This window comes from Aethina tumida, chromosome 4 (assembly GCF_024364675.1).
Source record: "Aethina tumida isolate Nest 87 chromosome 4, icAetTumi1.1, whole genome shotgun sequence".
NCBI lineage: Eukaryota > Metazoa > Arthropoda > Insecta > Coleoptera > Nitidulidae > Aethina > Aethina tumida.
In genome coordinates this window covers 8,800,764-8,822,634 of record NC_065438.1, presented here as the reverse complement: position 1 = coordinate 8,822,634, position 21,871 = coordinate 8,800,764, and the positions used below count along the sequence as shown (strand labels likewise).

General features: G+C 27.1%; 3 protein-coding genes across 3 annotated transcripts in view; 1 reads left to right on the top strand and 2 right to left on the bottom strand.

The window, feature by feature from the left end:
• LOC109596064 (cardioacceleratory peptide receptor) overlaps window positions 1–12,882 on the bottom strand; it is a 74,010-nt gene extending 61,128 nt beyond the window's left edge. The window contains exon 1 of the mRNA XM_020011517.2: window positions 12,736–12,882. The gene's annotated coding sequence lies outside the window, so the exon portion shown is untranslated. The remainder of the gene's footprint in view (window positions 1–12,735) is intronic.
• The window catches only part of LOC109596118 (antichymotrypsin-2), a 92,572-nt gene that overhangs the window by 40,939 nt on the left and 29,762 nt on the right, over window positions 1–21,871 (bottom strand). The gene's annotated exons all lie outside the window — the stretch shown is intronic.
• LOC109596108 (uncharacterized) lies at window positions 16,405–18,768 on the top strand. Its single transcript, XM_049966714.1, has 7 exons — window positions 16,405–16,591; window positions 16,670–16,711; window positions 16,780–17,211; window positions 17,263–17,316; window positions 17,375–17,821; window positions 17,925–17,992; window positions 18,140–18,768. Exons 1-6 carry the CDS (start codon window positions 16,446–16,448, stop codon window positions 17,983–17,985), a joined length of 1,182 nt encoding a protein of 393 aa, XP_049822671.1. The 5' UTR covers window positions 16,405–16,445; the 3' UTR covers window positions 17,986–17,992; window positions 18,140–18,768.

Genomic DNA, 21,871 nt, shown 5'->3' with positions numbered 1-21,871 from the left:
TTTATGTACGCATTTATTAATTAAAACTTTTTGTTTTTTTTTTCAAATTTGTAAACAATTATAAGATTTTTATATATAACTAAAATTTAAAAATATTTTTAAACAAACAATATTATAAAATTTCAAAAATATAAGATATAAATAAAAAACAACAAATGCCAATGGATATCCCGCAAACTGAATAATTTCAGTTGATAATAAATATAACTATAATATCTGTTGATCTGTTCTGGATTTTTTTCAATAAATATATTTCGTGAATTATTGGAAATTAATAATAGATTAATAGTGTATTTTAATAGAAATATAATCTAACGTAACTTATTTTTTTCAGAAAATTTATCAAAAATTGAAATGAAATTCTAGACAAAAAATAATTTTAATTTTAAAAAATACTGTTTTTTCGAGACATTTTTGAAATTTTTATGAACACATTTGTTAATTAAAACTTTTTTTTTCAAATTTGTAAAAAATATAAGATTTTCAAATATTTATGTAATAATAAAAATTTAACAATTTTTTAAATAAACAATGTTATAAAATTCCGAAAATATAAGATATAAATTAAAAACAACTAACGTCAATGGATATCTCGCAAACATCGATAATAAATATAACATTATGTGTTGATGGTAAATTTAAATTTAAATTTTTTTCAATCAAAATATTTCCTAAATTGTTGAATATTAATAATGGAGTATTAAAAATAGAGTATTTAAAAAAACAAAATTTAAATATTTTTTCATTAAATTTAATAAAAATTCATAAAAAAATACGTTACTGACAATTTTTTTTTTGTTTTTGAAAATATTTTATTTTTGATAAATTTTCTGACAAAAAAATAGGTTAGGTTAGATTAGATTACATTAGGTTAGGTTTGTATTTCTTTTTTTATTTTTGAAAATATTCTATTTTTAATGAACTTTCTGAAAAAAAATAGGCATGCACTATAAACAAAACTTTTCATAAAAATTTTGAGGAAAAAGTCAAAAATCAGAATTTTACAAACTTAAAATTAATTTTTCTCTAAAGGAATTTTTATTTTTTGACCAAAACAAGTTCTTCATCACGCCTAAAAATATAACATATATATATAAAATAATATTGATTTGATTTTTTACATTATAAAAAGAGAAACTTCAAACGTTATCGATAATTTTTTTTATGAAAATATACTTTTTAATTAACTTTTTGAAAAAAAAATCCCTATTTTTTTTTTCAAGTGTAAAAAAAATTTCTTAAAAATTTTCTTAAAAATTTTAAGCAAAAATCGGCATTTTTTCAAATTTAAAATTAATTTTTTCCTTAGAAATATTAATTTTTTTACTCGGTCAAAACATATTCTTTAATGCACCGAAGAGTAGAATATTTTGAAATAAAGAATTTGTCAATAATTCAATTTTAGAGTCGTGATTCTATATTTATGTGAATATTTACTTGAACATTCAATTTTGTACTATTTATAGTAAACAATTGATAAATATAAATGCATATAAAACAATGTCAAAGCATGCACACCTGTATCAAAAGTGTTTACGGCACTTTTATCGTGCCATGTAAAACGAATTTTAGAAAGATAACGAGACAACGACACTAACAAAACGCTCAGACATCCGGCCCGCCTACACAAATGTGCGAAATTACAAAAATAGTACCGTCCCAAACAACTCTGGAGACATTGCAATTCGTCAACAATCACTAATGCCAATTAATGCGTTCCTCAAGGTGCTTTCCTCGTACGGGTCATCGGGTCTTTGAATGTCCAATTTGGTCCGTTTCTTCTCCAGGGATTTGCATACTGAACCCTTTTTTGTCCGTTCAAGTCTGGTTAATAGGCGTATTTCGATCACGTCTGTCCGAGATTTCCGAAACTGTTCGGATGTATTTATTGACCAGTTCGTCGAATGAAATGTTTTAAAAAATTATTATCGATTCATGTTTGTGTAATGGTATATCAAGGGACGTTATAAATATCCTTCTCGAACTGGGAAGAACTTAATAATTTCCTTTCGGACGATTGAAATAGGGAGCAGACTCACTCGAACTGACACTCGACAAACAAATTGTGGTGACGCTGAAATAACGGTCTGGTTAAAAACCATGATTTATAACCAGAGACTAACGTTTCACAGACTCTTATATCAATTTCAAAAAGCACCATCCTTCTTGAATAAAATTCAAATAAACCACGGGATGGATAATTTTATTGATTAACTGAAGTCATGAATAAAAATATGATGTCCAATTTGAATTATTTATCGACAGTTGTTTTACATCTGTCGAAAATGTACCAAACGATGCGTCTTTCCTTGATTTCTTACAGATTTAACGTCAAACTGATGGCAGATAAAAATATACGACGTGTTTATTTTGCCAATTATTTTAAACTGTTTGTGTCGTATTTTTTATTGCGATTCCTTTTACAATTTAATTAATTAATTAAATTTTTATTGCCTGAATTTGTATTTTAGGTATATATTACACGAGTATTTAGTAAGTAATATGTAACAGATGCTAGATATGAATTGTCGTTGAAGTTATAAACTTTAATATTCCTTTATATTTATGTCACGAATTAACTTTATGAGTTATAATAAAAAGTAATAAATGTCAAGCTTATTCCAAATCGTATATTAAACTTTTTAATATATGTTATGTTCAAAATAATTTATTTATGTCAAAAATTCATTATTTATATAGAATACTTAAATTTGTTTTTTGAGTAAAAAATAAAATATATATAAATAGATGTGTGTGTTAATCTGTTAATTTAAAATTTTGATTTATGCTCACATTAAAATTAATCTGAACAAAAAATTTTTCATTAATTAAAATGTTACTATTTTTTCTTAGAAATTAATTATATTTTCTATTTAGTTAATAAACTGACTCGTATGTAATTTTAGGAATTAAGAATTACCGGATGATTATCAAGAAACATGACACAAGAAATGTTTAAGTAGACAAAAGAGCCTCACCACCTCAAGAAATAGAAATGAGGCGCAACGACCTCCGGCTACCCCGATTCCACACCGCGACCAGAATCCGGCGAAGCGATAAAACCCATAATCCGAAATACCGAGAAGATGTGGTTAATTGGCGATGGTCGCTGAATGCGAACAAGAGTTTAACTGCTGCTCAACCAACTATCCGATGGACTCCTCTTAATATTATTGCTGTTGCTGTTGTTGTTCTTGTATTTTCACACTCGGATTCTTCACTTCACTTCACCTTACTTTTGTTTGGCATTTCTTTTGTGTATTTTTAAACGCTTCTTTCACTTTAGTAATAATTAAACATGTCTTCAGGAACTGGTTGTGCTGTTGTTTTTTTACATAATTTGGTCAATGAAAGAAAGTTGTTTGCTTAATACTACTTTAAATTATTACAAAATGAGTCAAAATCACTTTAAACTTCTCATCCGGCTCCTTTGAAGTGCAGAAACTAGTTGAAAGCCAATCTACTGTTTATCCTTCGGTTTACATTTTCTCCTTTTATACATGATTTAGAAGCTTCCAGTTCATTTTCGTGCATTTATATGATAATTTTATGTTGAGCACACGAAATTAATTTGATGTTTTATTAAGACTTTCACGACGTCACCAGTTTTTGTCGTTAGCGTCAGCGAACGTTGCGAATTTACGACATAATTACCATGGTAATTTGTCCACAGTACATCCGAAACGGCATTATTTTTAATTATTATTGTCGCGGAATTAATGTTGAAATCGTTGAGGCGAAACAAATACGACAACTGGCAATAACTTTAATACTATACGCAAACCAATCGTCCCGATTTTGATCCAAAGTCGAGTACTTGTTTAACGTTAAACGCTTAAAAGAAATTAACGCAAAAATCAAGAAAATTATCTGCACTTTCCCAGTTGATTATATTAACCGAGCACAAATTACGGGTTGCATTGCCAATACGATTGGATTAATTCGAATTACAAATTCAAACAGTAATCTTTAATGTACATCTGCGTTATTTAAAACGAACGTGCCCATGTTGGACGGGCGTAATTACTGGTTAACAGTCAATTGATAATGCGATAGCCATGTTTTACCTTCTCTTCGTTATGTGTGGGTGGATTTGTGTGTTCAGTTTATACAAATAATGCTTCTATAAGATGCATTTCTAAAGATTCTTTCTTCTATTGTGGAAATTTTATGTAAATTTGAACAATAATACACCTGAGACTTCAATGCAATGGATCATTTATATTTCATTCAGTGTTGTGTGATGCCATAAAAATATTTATATGACATATTCAAGTTCAAATCGACGAATCCGGTTGTAATTTTATTTTTCCTAGAATAGAATTTTATTAAAAAAAAAAAATTATATACGGAAAATAATGTCGGTTTCTTACGTTAAATTCGAACGGATACATTTTTAATAAGTCTTTATTTTTATTCAATTATGTATTATCATCCTCGTTATTAACAACCTTTTTCCAACTAGTGTGCAAATTTTCAAACCAGGGTCGATAAAACTCAATTGGTTTTTGAGTAAAACATGTCGAGATGATATTTTGGACATCCTCCAACTATTTAAATTTTTGGCTACTAAAAAAATGGGTTGAAATTAAACAATTATTCAAAATATTCTACTCTTCAGCGCATTAAAGAGTATATTTTGATCGAGTAGAAAATAAATATTTCTTAGAAAAAAATTCATTTCAAATTTGTTTTTCCTTGAAATTTTTATGAAAAAAATGTTTATACTATATGCCAATTTCTTTCCAAACAGTTCCAAAATAGCATATTTTCAAAAAAAAAAAACGGTTGATAACGTAACTTTTCATTTTTTTTTTTCAAATTTTATATCATAAAAAATTAAAATATTAATATTTACTTTTCTTTGAAACTTTTATAAAAAATATTCCAATTTTTTTTTTTAGAAAATTCATCAAAAAACATCAGGAAAATATTTTCAAAAAAAAAAAAGAAATAAAAAACTAACATTTTGTTATTATATAATTATTAAGTCCAAATTTGAAAAATATATCGTATTTTCAGGTTTTTGTTTCAAATTTTTATGATTTTTTTTTATACTATATGCCTTTTTTCTCAGAAAATTCATCAAGAATATTTTCAAAAAAAAAATAAATCGTAACGATAACGTATTTTTAAATTTTTTATGAATTTTTGAAAATAATTAATAATTTTTATTAGAATAAAATCTAATGTTTTACGTCATAAAAATCAAAACTTTTTTTTCTTAACTTTTTTTTTTGTATTTTTAGACGTGATGAAAAAAATCATTAGAAAAAATAGAAAAAAAAAACAAAATTTCTTAGGAGAAAATTAATTTTAAATTTGAACAATATGGATTTTAGAGGTTTTTCCTTAAAATTTTTAGTAAAAAATTTTAATAAAAATTTCCAGAAAACTACAAAAATTATGAAAAATATAAATTTTTTGATTTTTTATGATGTAAAAATTTGTTAAATTTTTAAAAATTCAAAAAAAATAGAAAAATTAGGTTATCGCCATTTTTTTTTTTTTTTTTTTGAAAATATACTATTTTTGATGAATATTTTGGAAATACAATATAAGAAAAAAAAATTCAATCAAAAATTAATTTTTTATAATTTTTGTTGGATATTTAAATTTCTTATAATAAAAATTAATTTTAAATTTGAACAATACTGATTTTTGAGTCTTAATGAAATTTTTTTGAAAAAAAATTGCCTATACCTATTTTTTTTTCAAAATAAAATATTTTCAAAAAAAAAAAAAAACTAGCTTGATCTAATCTTTTGTTATTAAATAAATATTTGAATATCTTATTATTGTTAAAATATTTACAAATTTGAAAAATAAAATATTAATAATGAATCAATAAATGTGTACACAAAAATTTCAAGAAAAAACCTCAACAAATCAACACTTGTCTTGGCCATTAGAAAAAAATCAAAATTTCTTAGAAAAAAATTAATTTTAAATACTGATATTGACAATACTGATTTTTGATGCTTTTCCTTAAAATTTTTTACAAAAAATTTGCCTATGCTTATTTTTTTCCAGTAAATTCATCAAAAATAGAATATTAAAAAAAGAGAAATAGAAAACTAACCCAATTTAACCTAACCTTTTGTTATTATATAAAGATTTTAAAATCATATTATAGTTAAAATATTTACAAATTTGGAAAAAAAAACAAAAAGTTTGAACCAAAAAATGTGTTTACAAAAAAAGACCTCAAAAAAAAACAGTATTTTTTAAATTTTTCCTAAGATTTCATAAAAAATTGAAAAATGAATTTTCTGAAAAAAAGGTTAAGTTAGATTAGATTACATTATAGTAAAAAAAATAATAAAAAATTCAAAAAAATTCACAAAAATCAGTATTGTTCAAATTTCAAAAAATTAATATTTCTCTAAAAAAAAATTCGATTTTTTTCATTTGACCAAGACAAGTTAAAACAGATTTTTATGATTTTTTATGAAGTAAAAATTGTTAAATTTTCAAAAATTTATTAAAAATTGAAAAATTATGTCATCGTCATATTTTAATATATACTATTTTTGATGAACTTTCTGAAAAAAATAGGCATACAATATAAAAAAAAAATTTCAAAGAAAAGCCGCAACAGTAAATTTTTCTCTGAGTTATAATAATTTTTTTTACTCTGTCAATGCACTTTAATGTGCCGTTAGTATATTCTGAAAAAAATGAAAAAATGTAGTTTTTGATTTTTTATAGCCAAAAATATGGGGGGGCCTGATTTTAAACAAGTGTCAAAAAATATTGTAGGGATCAGAATAAATGGAAATCCATGTATGATGCAATATGGGGTGAGTATGGTGGATGAGGCAGAACCTTCCACCAGTACAATTCTTCTAATGTTTGGCATGGTCTTGCTTCCACTTCTACCCTTATCATGTCGTTGTCTAATGACGTTGGTGTCCCTGATCGATAGAATCCAGGGAGATCAAAATTACCGGACTTGCACAACCATTTTTGGAATAAAGACTTTTAGACGCACAAATAACAATCATATATCGACATGCGCTGAAACGACATTACTTTCCGGCCTCCCTAATATTATAGTTAAAAATTCAAGCTGAAATTTGGATTTTAAATTTCAAATTTAGATTTTTCCTCATTAATAAATAGCGGAAATTTGCTGGCGGACTGATCCCTTGGGTTCTCTCTCTCTCAGTGCATGCCTGATTAAAATATCTAGTAGCAAGAGTGACTTTTCCTGCAGAGAATTATCGTTACGACATTTTTTATTATAAATCCCAGTTGTTTTTTCTTTCTTCGTTGCGTATGAATAATGTTTTCATAAGAATGGAATAAAAGTGGAGCCCATACGGCTGTCATATATATCTCACTCATTCAGCTGCCTTATCTGAAATTAAACGCGCCTTAGCCTCAGCGTTGCTCAGCGACCACTATTAGATGAATGGATCCGTGTTTCAGTAGGCAGTCGACGCATAAAACTGTCAACGTCGCAGATATTTAACTGCCCATGTTGATTTTAAATGTTTTTTATCGCCCTCATATTTTCCACTTGTTAGAAAAATTTAAGCACATTCTTACGGTGACAGCCGTCGTTTTTAATGTCCTTCTTTTCCACATAAATATCGAACGGCAGTTAATTGTATCTGATCTTTTTGCTGGACAAGCGAATCGACGATATAAATATATTTGAATCCGGCACTTGCTTCCGGACATTTTCTTCACAACTCAAACCATTTTGCAGGAAAATAAAAAAATATTAAAATTAATTGTGGATTAGGTGTTTTTAGTAAAGTGATTAATGTTGTCGCTTAGAGAAAGAATAATAGAAATTAATTCAAGTGTTAATCCAGAAAAAGTCCCCGCCATAATTCTTTGTTTTCAGTTGCAGGATTAGTAAGAATTCCATTTTTCCCACCATTCAATAGATTATTCGAACAATGAAACAATTTTTATCATTTATAATTCTAATAAAGAAAACTCACTTAATTACTACAAGAAAATTGTTGACCTGATTTTTCAATAACGTTACTAATTGTCGATTGTTTAACGAACTCCCTCGAGCGCGGATGAACGATCAAAAAGCGAGGAAAAACATTTTTAATATACTTTGGCGATGCAGATTTTCCAATTGTCGAAGAAAAATAACGATCTCGAAAATTTAATAAACGATGAAACTGATAAAGGCGAGACGAGCAAACAGAGTCAAGTCAATGATCCAAATATTAAACAATCGAACGAATTACAATTCGAAATTTTATTTGATGTAACTATTAGTTTTTGTTTAGGGGTTGTAAAAAATCTAAATTACTGTTAATCACTGTGAACGAAAGGAAATTTTTAATTAAATACACTTCACAACACTTCAATGATTAGATAATTTTATTTAACATATATAAATTGTGTGTTTAATATCTTTAATTGTGAAATATTTACGTTGTTTGATTTAATCAATAAACAATGCTATATTACAATTTAAATGATTTTACTTGGAACTTTTTTCCCTTATCATTTTTCATTATAATCGATAGTTAATATTTATTAATAGTATTTGAAGTACGTTTTAATAAATAAATAGTTTATAAATAATGTTAATTTATATATTTAACATTTGATGTAAATATATATATATATATATATATATATATATATATATATATATATATATATAGCTAAATTAAAATATAAACAACAAAATTTTAATGAAGGGTAATAAACATTTTAGAAAAATAAACTGCACCACGTAAACGTAAATATTTAGTCTAATTCACTATAAATCAAACATTTTTCAAGAAAGTTCATTAATTCGACAGGCCGTCAATCAATTTACCTAAACAAGTGGATTTTGTCGATTTTTAAAATCATTCCGTTCTTGTAACATTCGTTTGAATTGAGGTCGTGTTAAATGAATCAAAAATAGAGAAAAGATAAAAGAACAATATTAAAATTAAACATCCCATTGTAAATAGTAGATAAAAATCTGTGGTTATTTATGGACAATAGTTTCGAATTGACTGCGTATAAATATTCCCGAAGAGAACGGACGTCTATAATTATCATAATCGTGTACACCATATTAGATATTAAATACAATAGCATATCTAATTGACAATCCGATGAGACAACCTTTCGTAGAAAATGTCTAATATCAATGCGTGGACAATTCTGCGTTTTTAATATTCAAATTAATATAAAAATAAATACCAGTGTATTATTCCTTTATATTATTTTTAATACAGAAATCATTTACTTTTTACATTTTGTTTGAATATGTTTACTTAACTAATCCAATAATTATTTACATTTTTAATTTGTTTAATTTATTCTTCAATACAATTTGTGCTCAAGATTAGCCATTGTACAACAAATCAATTTAGTAAAATTTTTCCTACAGAAAATCCCTAAAATTTATTTAAATTTAAAAATTTAAAAAATTGTTATATTTTTCATATTTTTGTCAATCAATTTTGAGATATTTTAGTTTTAAAGCTTGAAGGAAGTTAATATACAATTTACTAAATCACGTAGGTATGATGAGGTACTTTTGAGTAATGTGAAATGAAAATAGAAACATTTGCTATATCTTATTAATATTTTAATAAACATAAATATTATTCTCATTTCCTAAATACTAAATTGCTAAAACATTTTCTTCAAGAGAAACATTAAAATAATTATTCAGATTTTCTTCATTATTGAACGTGTTCTTTTTGGTTCCACATCTTGTATATTTAAGGTAATACACATTAATTCAAATAAATGTAATTCCATATTTTTATTACTTTTAGTTGAATAATCATTTATATTTTGCTATTTATTTACTTTATTCTTTAACGCAATATGTGCACATGATTACCAATTGGTAAGATATATGGTCAAAATTTAAGAGCAAATAAAATTTTAAAAAATTTTCTAAAGAGAAGAAAATACAGTTCCCCAAATTTAAATTTCAAAAATTGTTTTTTTATATATATATACTGATACTAAATATAATAATTTCTTCTTTTAATGATAAAGTAGTATATAGTAAATTATTGGACGTATCTTTCCTGACCTCACACTCTGTACATTTTAAGTAGCAATTTCTATAAATGTAATTACATATTTTCATCATTTTTGATTTAATAATTATTTACATTTTGCTATATATATAATTTATTCTTTAAAACAATATGTGCTCATGATTACCCATTGTTAAATATACAAGGTGTTTCTAAAATATGTGGTCAAAATTTAAGAGCAAATAAAATTTGCCCAATTATGAAGAAAATTTTAAAAAATTTTCTAAAATTTGTCCTGAAGAAAATACAGTTCCTCAAATTTAAATTTCAAAAATTGTTTTTTATATATATTTCTGTAACATTTGCTTCAATCGTATTTGAATTTGGTATGTATTATCCTGAAATTGATAGTAAATATATTAATTTCTTCTTTTATTGATAAAATAGTATATAGTCAATTATTGGTCGTGTTTTTCCTGACCTCACACTCTGTACATTTTAAATAGTAATTTATGTAAATGTAATTACAAATTTTCATCATTTTTGATTTAATAATTATTTACATTTTGCTATTTATTTAATCTATTTTTTAAAACAATATGATTACCCATTGTTAAATATACAAGGTGTTTCTAAAATATGTGGTCAAAATTTAAGAGCAAATAAAATTCGCCCAATTATCAAGAAAATTTTAAAAAATTTTCTAACATTTGTCCTGAAGAAAATACAGTTCCCCAAATTTAAATTTCAAAAATTGATTTTTATATATATTATTATATATTAATTTATAATACAATATGTGCTCATTTACCCATTTTTAAATATATGGTCAAAAAATTAGGAGCAGATAGAATTCGCCAAATAATGAAGAAAATTGAAATAAATTTTCTAAAATATATTCCGAAGAAAATAGAGTCCCTAAAATTTATTTGTATCTAAATTTGGCATTTATTGTCTTGAAACAGATACTAAATGTAAAAATTCTTCTATAATAATACAGTAATCCATTTTTAAAAAACTTTTTTCATCAGAAGAAATATTAAAATAATTATTTAGATTAGTGGTCCCCCAACATTAATTTAAATAAATGCCATTACATATATTCATTAATTTTGGTTCAATCATTATTTACATTTTGATATTTTTTATTTAACCTTTTAACAAAGTATTCGTCGAATTTGTCTTGGAATTTGATACAAAGCGACAATGTCCATAAAATATAGGATAGCACACCTTATAAAACGTATATTATAAGTAATATATCGCCGCAAGTTCCAAGGAAGATTAATGCATTTCTCGTGTGTAATCTTCGTTTAAATATACACACAAACGGAAGATTTACGTACCGTTCCACAAGTTGCGACACAATGGAACTGAATCGTGACCTTCTCATTTGGTTTTACACAACATTACATTCAATTGAAAATGCGAAATTCGCACAAAAACTTTTTGGACCACTTGTACGTACGAGCTGTAATCGATTTGCCATGTAAATTATAAGGCAGCTGTTCGAGTTGGAATTAATGTTGGAAACTGCAACGGTTCAATAGATAATTAAAATGTATGGTGCAGGTGGTGTAAGATCGGGGTAGGTGAAATATTGTCGAGTCGATGGTGTGGCGGTTTGTCTCAATTTTAAACTTGTCGATTTTACTTCCGGAATTAATGTGCACCCGGAGATTTATATGCAGTTTCGTGTTACGATTTCGGCTTCGTCCGGAATTTGTCAAAGTTTTTGATTTATACCGCACTACTTATTACGAGTAATAGTTAGTCCGGGCCAATTAATAATATTAATATAATTTAAGGAAATAACTTATACCCTCATCATTAGTTTAATTATAATTATTGACCATTTGCCTAAAACATTAATTTATATACAGGCACTTTTTGTAGTGGCAAATGATAAATCAACAGGTGTATAAAAATTAACATTTTAATAGCCGCTTCCAGTCAACGTGCATCGCCATTAAGTTTTAAAACATGGTGATTTGCCAACAGTTGTAAATTACACACCGTTTCTATCTTTTATAATCAGTTTACAACGTATTATTATTAAGGAATATTAAGGTTATTAACGTTACTTTAAATTGCACATAAATTCCAAAATAATTCAAATATTTTTCTTCTCAAAAAAAAGCATTTCATTAAATTAATAACATAAAAGAAAAAGGTGTCTTAAGAAATAATGTTTTAGTTGTGGCGAAGAAAATGAGAATAGTCAATTAAATATTGCAGACGAGTACGCAAGTAAAGTGGTGAACGATCGGTAAAACAATGTTTTAATTACTTAATTTGCACAATAATCAAAAATGGCATAGATATTTGTCTATATTTAGAAGAAGTTATGCTGTTGCCGTGTTTTCACTTCGGATCCACTCATTGTGGACGTTGTTTCTAGTTTTTTTTTATTTTCTACATTCTTCCAAAACAGATTTGGTGTTTAACCTGATTTTTGTTTAAGACAAATTTATTATCTCATAATTATTTTAATACTTTTCAAATGGGAAAGTATTTTTTTAGAAAAATTAGTGATGCATTCGCCAAATATAATAAGTATGAGTATAAATTCAATATTTTGTAATTATATTAAATTTTAAACAAAATATTAAATAATAATAATAATAAATATTTGTTGAACAGTAACAAATTAAATAAACACAAACCAGGCACAATATTTAAACTGAAATAATTTTTTGTTAAACATTAAAAAACATTTTAAATTTTGTCCCTTATTACTGAAAATTGGTGACGGTTTTACCTGAAACAAATCGCAAAAATTCGAGGAAGAGTCCGATTAACGACACAAAAAAGCAGAGCACACACAAAATGATATTGGAGTAGTTGATGGTGGTGAGTGAAAAGTTTCAAAGTGTTTGCGGCTTGGCGCGAGTTTGAGAGTGATAGAGTGGTGATATGGCCGTTTGGTCCGGGTCGAGAGTCGGGTTCGCGGACAACTGAGTCGAACTGACGGTTGGGCCGCCTTCGACGGCGAAGCGAACCAGGATCCGTCCGTGTACGACGCTTCGTACGCCCCCAGCACGCGGCGCCACGCACGACTGTCCCACTGTCCCATTGCACGTCGCGACGTCCCGACTATCAATTGGACTTGAGGAAATGGTTCAGGGTGGACAGGTGAATAAGTAAAGTGAGTAATAAAATACTTAATATGTGCCTTACAACTGAAATAAATGTGGGTACAATGGAGTGAAGAATGAAAAATGAAAACGCAGCAACCAGCCACCTGTTTGATGTGGTGTACGAATGAAAGATAATGAAAAGCCGATGGCGAAATCGCGGGGCGTCATCCAAAAATGGAGAGAATGATTCACGCCCGCAGTAATTTCATGTACTAATACAGACAACACCAAAACTGACCACTCTCAAAAATCAGACGTACGTAATTTTTATATCAAGGATTTCGCTTCTTCGATGATATTGGCAATAATATACATAAGTTCCAAAATTATTATTTTTTTATTTAATTAATATTGATTATTTGATATTTATATTATATTTGCTTATTCTAGACATATTTTTACAGACTACAGAGAAATATCAGACACATTATACGAAAAACTAATTTTCTACAATCAAATTTTATCTAAAATTCGAAAACTCTATGTAAATTACATTACATGGGAATTAGCTCATTATTTTTAAATGTCGAAAAAAGATTTTAAACGATTAATATTGAAGAAATCATAATTTTCATGAAATTTTCAAAATAAGTACAACTTAGTGAGATATACAAAAGATTAAAATATTACACATTACAGTACATTTTAATGTTACAAAAAACTTAAAATAATTGAAATATATCATAAAATGTTTCAGAAGAGACTCATTAAATTCGCGATTAACATTGTTTATCGGACATCTTCATCATTTTGTGTCATGAGCTAGGATGGTCTTGGATGACCCATTGTACAAACAAGACCAGAGAAGATCGAGTTGCTGTAGAAGTTGTTAGAGCCTTTGGACTTCTGCAAAATGGTTGATCGCAGAGGTACGTGGCAAACTTGCTTCAAACCAAGTTAGTCGGTTATTCACATTGTAGAATCGGTGCATAGAATTTGGTATCAGTCATAGGACACACTAAACTGCTCATCAGAGACTGATTTCTTCTCGTGAAGTTCAGATGTTACTTCAAGAGTGAACCAACAGTTCGCTAAACCTTTACTTTATGGTCACAGGAACAGATTTATCTATTCAAACCGTACGTAACAGACTTCATGAAGTCAATTTACATTCAAGACTTGTAGCTGTTATTTCTAAATTAACTAAAGCACACAGGGGAATGATAAGAAACTTCGCTAATGAACACATCCTGGTTTTGTTTAAGATAAATGACGTATGACAAAGAGATTATAAAAGAAAGGAACATGAACCAATTGAGTCAGGTTCCCTTTACAGATGAATCCAGGATTTGTTTAAGATAAAAGACGTATGACAAAGAGTCTATAGAAGAAGGCTGAGAGAAGAGCTTTTAGAGGAGGATCTATGGGGTGATATAACTTCAAACTGACGTATAGTCGTTCACGTCTTGTCGACCAGCCGTAACATTGACGATATTCTGCAACCTATCGTGTTACCTTTCATGAATCAGTATGGACCAAATTTAATTTTAAACAAGATAATACAAGACCACACACTGCCAGAATTGTTCAAAATTTCTTTGAAGAAAATAATAGGAGGTAACGGAGTGGCTGCCTAGTAGGACATCTTTGGGACATTCTTGGGTGACTCATAAGAAACTTGGAACTCGCAAATGACGTTCAAAAAATAGCTCAACAGCTGAACTGGCATGATGATGGGTTAGACGACAACGTGGAAAATATTTAAATTTCAACTTGGCAATTGAACGCCATACTGCACTTACGCACGGTGTTATGGTTTGGGGTGCAATAGCTTTCAGTAGTAAATTAGCCCTAGTTTTCTATGAAGTTTGAATGCTGCTGGTTACATTAAAAATATGCTAATCTAATATTTCACCAAGATAACACAAATTAATATTCATAAGAATATTTGATTTTTAATTTTTCCACGGAAATATAAAAAAAATATGTAGAGCATCAAAAGAGTGAAAATTTAGGAAAAAAAAGAAGAAAAAATAATTTGTTTTTTATATTCAATTACTTATATTACAGTCACCGCATTGTCTTTTTTTTTATTGGGTCAAAGAGGGAAAAATCTACAAGACGCCTTCTGGTGGAAGTCGAAGGCAGTGTCGGACTAACCGACTAAAAACCCCTCTCCGGGCACCGATCCGAAGATCATGGCCTAACCGCACTGTCATTGTGAATAAAATATATATCATAATATGGTACTTATTATAAATAATAAAATAATATTATTATAAATAAAAAAACAATAAAAGTAAATTATTGATTAAATTTTAAACAATACGATTGTTTATGGTTCCAAAGGTAAAATTGATAAACACATTGATATTTTTTTTTGTAGAAAATGTTATTAATTAGAACACTTTCTTTTTTATCTTCTTATCTTATCTTATATATATATATATATATATACATATGTACATTGATGCATTCGTTAAAGGCTTGGAAACCTTTGATTTAATTTAACGGCATACACTGTTGCTAATATAAATTACCATGTGGTAAGTGTATATACTTATTCATTCATTCACTCACTCACTCACTCACTCACTCACTCACTCACTCACTCACTCACTCACTCACTCACTCACTCACTCACTCACTCACTCACTCACTCACTCACTCACTCACTCACTCACTCACTCACTCACTCACTCACTCACTCACTCACTCACTCACTCACTCACTCACTCACTCACTCACTCACTCACTCACTCACTCACTCACTCATTCATTCATTCATTCATTCATTCATTCATTCATTCATTCATTCATTCATTCATTCATTCATTTATTCATTTTAATTAACATATCAAATTTGTTATATCATAATTACAGTGATTTATTTCATAACGTTTTCTTATTGCGAGTAATTCAATCTGGACCCTATCCAGCCTCACGCACCCAAATTATCCTAAATAATCGTAAGACAAAAACTCTGCAGTACCACACTCCTAAAAAAAACTAGTGTATACAAAAAATTTTAAAACTTTTTGACAAATCAGAAACTGCAGAGAAACTAAACTTAAAATTGTATACAATAATATCACTGACGGAATAAGTATAGGATTTTTTTTTTTTTTATAGGTATCAAAAATTTAGAGAATTAATACCAAATAATTTACCAGTGGGATGGGGAGAACCCGTGTTTCAGGAATCTGAAATTAATTTATCAAACGAGACAATTGGAAACCGAGAAATTTTATATAAACCTGACGGTTTTGTTGTATCAGAAAACAATCGTGCTGTCGTTTTGACAATAACAAAAGTAAATAATGAAAATAGACAAAATCAGTTCCCCAATTATGAAGACGAACGTGATGTAAGAGCATTAAACCAACTTTTAATGTACATGTTTTTTGAAAATTCCGACTATGGCTATTATTTTGAATATTATTCCGATAATGAAAACACAAGCTTTGTTAAGATTATCGAAAAAGTCGAGTATATACATCACATAGAAAATTTGAAAAAATATATTCGAAAAACTGGGTAAGATATATAATATTCTTTTACAGACAGTTTGCATTAAAATTTAAATATTATTTAACACACCGCATTAAATTGCAGATGTACTTCTCTGGAAGAGATCAACATTAGTCCAACAATAAGGTAAATTATTATTACAAAATATAATTTGATGCTTATGTATAAGAAAATATAAAATAGTATTATTTCAGTGAACAAGAATTGGCTCGTAAAATATTTTTCAAAATATTTACAGTGCAATTCCAAACATACAGTAGTGAAGGATGGAATAATTATAAATTGAACGATAAGATCGAAACGACAAGTGGAAAAATTGGGGGGAAAAAATTTTCTTATAGACCTAACGCCTTTATAGAAACGACAAACAAACGTGCTATTTTACAAATTAAGTGTCCTGTTTCTTATATCAGAACGGATCCATTTCCAAATTTGAATGACGACTTTGACAAGCGCAAATTGGATCAAATTCTAATGTATATGATCATGGAACGCTGCGCACATGCATTTTATTTTGAATATTATGCACATGATACAGGAAAGAATCTGATTGAATATATTAATATAAACGATTATACAGAGTATTTAAAAAAATTGATTAAATATATATCAGAACATAATCAAGAGTAAGTTAATTAGTAGGTTGTAAAAACTAAAACAAGTTTTTTATTTTATAGGCCTCGTTCCGTAACACGCTATTTAGAAGAGGTGAAATACAATTTTCCTAACAGGTCAATATAATATAATTGTCTTAATTATCATTTTTTATATAGTAACATAATTTTCAAGGGGTGACCAAGAGTTAAGTGATATGGAACATGGAATAAACATGAAAAACGAAGCTAAGTTAGTGTTTAATCTTAAAATGCAACTTCCACCTGAATGGAATGACGCACATTTCCAGTCCGGGGGGCCCACTTATGGACTGATTAATGAACTACACTTTTTATACATAACCTTTGGACGATTTTCTTCCAGAAATAACAAAACAGCTGTTTCTCTAAAAAAAGATTTCCCACAAACAACAGGCAGGACCACGATGCCAGAAACGCAAGAAGATGAGCCCTTGCTTGATCAATTACTTATGTGTATGCTTATGGAAAATTGTGAATATGGTTTTTACATCGAAAATTATACTCAAACTAATAATACAGCGATATTTGAAATATCAAGAAGTAATGAACAAATTCGAATTAGGAACCTGATGGAATATATTAATATGAATAGATTTGAAGGGTAAGAGAATTTATCCAACAATGCGTACAAACGTAATGTTTAAAAAACTTTTTTGTATATTCATAATTTTATATTACTTAATCTTTTCTATAATTTTTTGCAGGATTACTTGTGTAGAAAATTATATATATAGGATGTATAATAACCCTAATGAAAACGCGTAATATCTTTGTGAGTATAAAATCTATAAATATTTTAATCATTAATTATGCAAAATTTTTCTAAGACTACGGATCATTATTAAAAAAACTGTGTTGAATTATTTAAATAATTAAAATAAAATGAAACTAATATTAATTTATAAATTTTAATTTCAAGGGAACCAGGACTGGCGCTACAATTTACGACTTTATTCAAAACATAATTTTAAACAGATAGAAACTAATATATTTACATTTATTATAATATTATTATTATTATTATTATTATTATTATTACTATTATTATATTACTATTCTCATGTTTTTAGAGAGATTTAACTTTCTTTTAGGCACAACTAAATATTAGAAAAAAACAACTATCTACGTCACTAACTAAATAAAATAACTTATAAATAATTTATAAGTTTCAATGTAAATCTGAATATTGAACACAAATGTACTTAATTTATAATTATTTTTAATTATTACTTAAAGGTAAAAAAAGAATGCAGTAAAAATGTGTGACGACCCGGTGGTGACAAGCGCGTGAGCTGCGTGTGGTACTGAACAGCACTTAGACATTGCAACATTACTTTATTTTTCTAAAGTAAAAAATAAAATAAAGTTATTCCTTATTACATCAGCTGCCTGCCAATAAAAGTCCCGTCAAAATCGGTTAAGCCACTTCAGAGATTAGCGGGAACAAACAGACAGACAGACAAAGAAACAAAAATTGTAAAAAATGTTATTTTGGGGCATGTACCGTATTTATATTCATATGCATGTAGTAAAAAGCGGTTATTTCAATATTACACTCCAATTTTATTTATATGTATAGATTATGTTTATATATTATCATTATTAATAAAATATTAATTTGTTTCAATGGACACTCTTAATTAGTTTAATAACAAGATACATGATTTTCTATTTAAAAAAATTCAAATTGTATAAAAATATATAAATTATTTAAAAATTAAAATTTTCTAATAAGTAACTAAAAAAAAACAAAAATCTCAGGAAGACTACCTTTAAACATTATTTCAAAATTTGAAAACAAAAACAAAAATTAAATAATAATATTATTAACATAGATGCACCCTAATTAACTAGAAATTTGTAACATGAAATATTGAAATATGCAAGTGATTTGAGTCATAAATAAAAATGTCTATTACAAACTGATATTTTTCTGCTTTAGTTTTTCTTTGCTTCAAAAAGTAATATAACATACATTTTAACTACCAAAAAGTTTTAAAGGTACTTTGTCACTCTTGTTGGTTAACATAAGACAATTGCTGTGGGTGATGGAGATTGTACACTTACAAGAGCGAATATTATTGTTGAAAAACGAAAACATATATTTACACTTAACAATAAGAATAACAGGAGAGGAAATAGTTAAGACCAAGTCGATTGAAATCACTAAATAATATAATAGAGGTACAGTAGCAAATAATTTTCTGCATCTACTAAATAAATAACATTTATTAATTTATTTAACAATATATTTACAAGATAATGTTTTAATAATTAAAGTAGTGGATTGGAGTAGAGCAAAACATTTTGTTGTTTTCTCTTGTTTATAATACAGTAAGAAAACGGAAAACGGATCTGCTTTGACCGCCATTACTTCTAAAAATTAGTAACAAATTATTAGTTAACATGAAGAGATTCATAATTGTCTCAATAATTATCATTATTATAATTGTTAAATTGGCTATGTTTTATTTAGCAGTACAAATGTGAAGCGTAAAAAAACTTGCTTGTATATTCATATTTTTATATTACTTATACAGGGTGTTTCACAACTTATCCGAAAAATTTTAACCACATACTTACTGCTACATAAGAAGTCCATTTAAAAAAAATGATAAATCGACTACTTATGCCACAGTGAGTATCTGGTTAAAATTTGTCGGATTATCGGTTAACATGAGACAAATGCTGCAGGTGATGGAAATTGTACACTTACAAGAGTGAATATTATTGCTGAAAAATGAAAACATATATTTACACTTAACAATAAGAATAACAGGAGATAAAATAGATATGTAAAAGTCGAATGAAATCACTAAATAATATAATAGATGTACAGTAGCAAATAATTTTCTGCATATACTAAATAAATAACATTTATTAATTTATTTAACAAAACATTTACAAGATAATGTTTTAATAATTAAAGTAGCGGATTGGAGTAGAGATTATATTTCTACAATAAATATAAATGGATGGTCAACATAGAACGTCGAATATAAATGGTAAAAACTGTATAAATTATTAAACCTAAAACTTGAAAATAATAAAATAAATAAAGCACACAACTTTATTGGAAAAATGAATTTAATTAACAGTTACAAAATATGATTTAAAAGGAAAAAATTGTTTTAATTGGAAGGACAGAATCTTCCAGCAAATAACGGTGGCAAGTCAGTTTTTTGGACCATACAGTATAAAAATTGATTATCTACTTTAAATAGTTAAGGTACTAATATATGCATAGGCAACAATTTGGAGTTCTGAAAAACATGTATGTTTAGCAATTCTAATTAAACTTATAGTTAATGCTATAATGTCAGTACTCTTCTAGAGTTATTTTATTATTCGGTACTTAAATTATAATTAACGTATACATAAATTATAATACGTAAAACAATAATAAATTTTAAAATGTTTATAAATATGCTCAAGATGCACCACCTGAAGTGGGTGGTGCAGAGTTAAAATTCGGCCATTTATGGATATATTAGTGCCCTATGTACGGTATAAGTCCTGAAATAACAAAACAGCTATTTGTCTAATGAGATATTTTCAACAACCAACAGGCAGAAGAACATTACTTCCAAGAAAACAGGAAGATGAGTACTTGCTTGATCAATTGCTTATGTGTACGAGAATGGAAAATTGTGAATGTGGTTTTTACTACGACTATTATGAAGAATTGGGTAAAACAGCATTATTTAAAATATCAAGAAGAAAAAAACAAACCAAAATTTTAAATCTGCTGGAATATACTAATACGAATAGGTTTAATCAATTCTATTTATTTGTATAACTTTAGTAGCAGTACGAATGTGAAGTGTAAAAAAATTTGTTTGTATATTCATATTTTTATATTACTTATACAGAGTGTTTCACAACTTATCTGAAAAATTTTAACCAAATACTTACTGCTACATAAGTCCATTTAAAAAAAAAGATAAATCGACCACTTATGCCACAGTGAATATCTGGTCAAAATTTGTCGGATTGTCGGTTAACATAAGACAATTGCTGTGGGTGATGGAAATTGTACACTTACAAGAGCGAATATTATTGCTGAAAAATAAAAACATATATTTACACTTAACAATAAGAATAACAGGAGAGAAAATAGATAAGTAAAAGTGGAGTGAAATCACTAAATAATATAATAGATGTACAGTAGCAAATAATTTTCTGAATCTACTAAATAAATTACATTTATTAATAACTAATTAATATATGAATGGGCCACAATTTGGAGCTCTGAAAAACATTTATGTTTAGTAATTCTAATTGATCTTACAGTTAATTCTATAATGTTAGTACTCTTCTAGAGTTATTTTATTATTCGGTACTTAAATTATAATTAACGTATACATACATTATAAAACGTAAAACAATAATAAATTTCAAAATAAAAAAATATATACAAATTTACATGAATGTCAGGGTTTCAAGGATTACTGAATTTTAATTAAAAAATTAATGTAAATATGCTTTGAAACTTTATTGAACATACAATTACATAATATACATTATGTATATAAATTACAAGTTTCTTAAAATACCAGCAAATACTATAATTATGTTGCCTTAGTTTTTATTATTTAAGACATGTTAATACACGAAAACAAGCGGATGAAACACTCGAAAATAAGGATAC

Coding starts and splice junctions, on each gene's coding strand:
- LOC109596108 (XM_049966714.1), top strand. CDS start 16,446: ATGTACATGTTTTTTGAAAATTCCGACTATGGCTATTATTTTGAATAT. Junction 16,712..16,779: donor AACATTAGTCCAACAATAAG/GTAAATTATTAT, acceptor GTATTATTTCAG/TGAACAAGAATTGGCTCGTA. Junction 17,212..17,262: donor ATATCAGAACATAATCAAGA/GTAAGTTAATTA, acceptor TTTATTTTATAG/GCCTCGTTCCGTAACACGCT.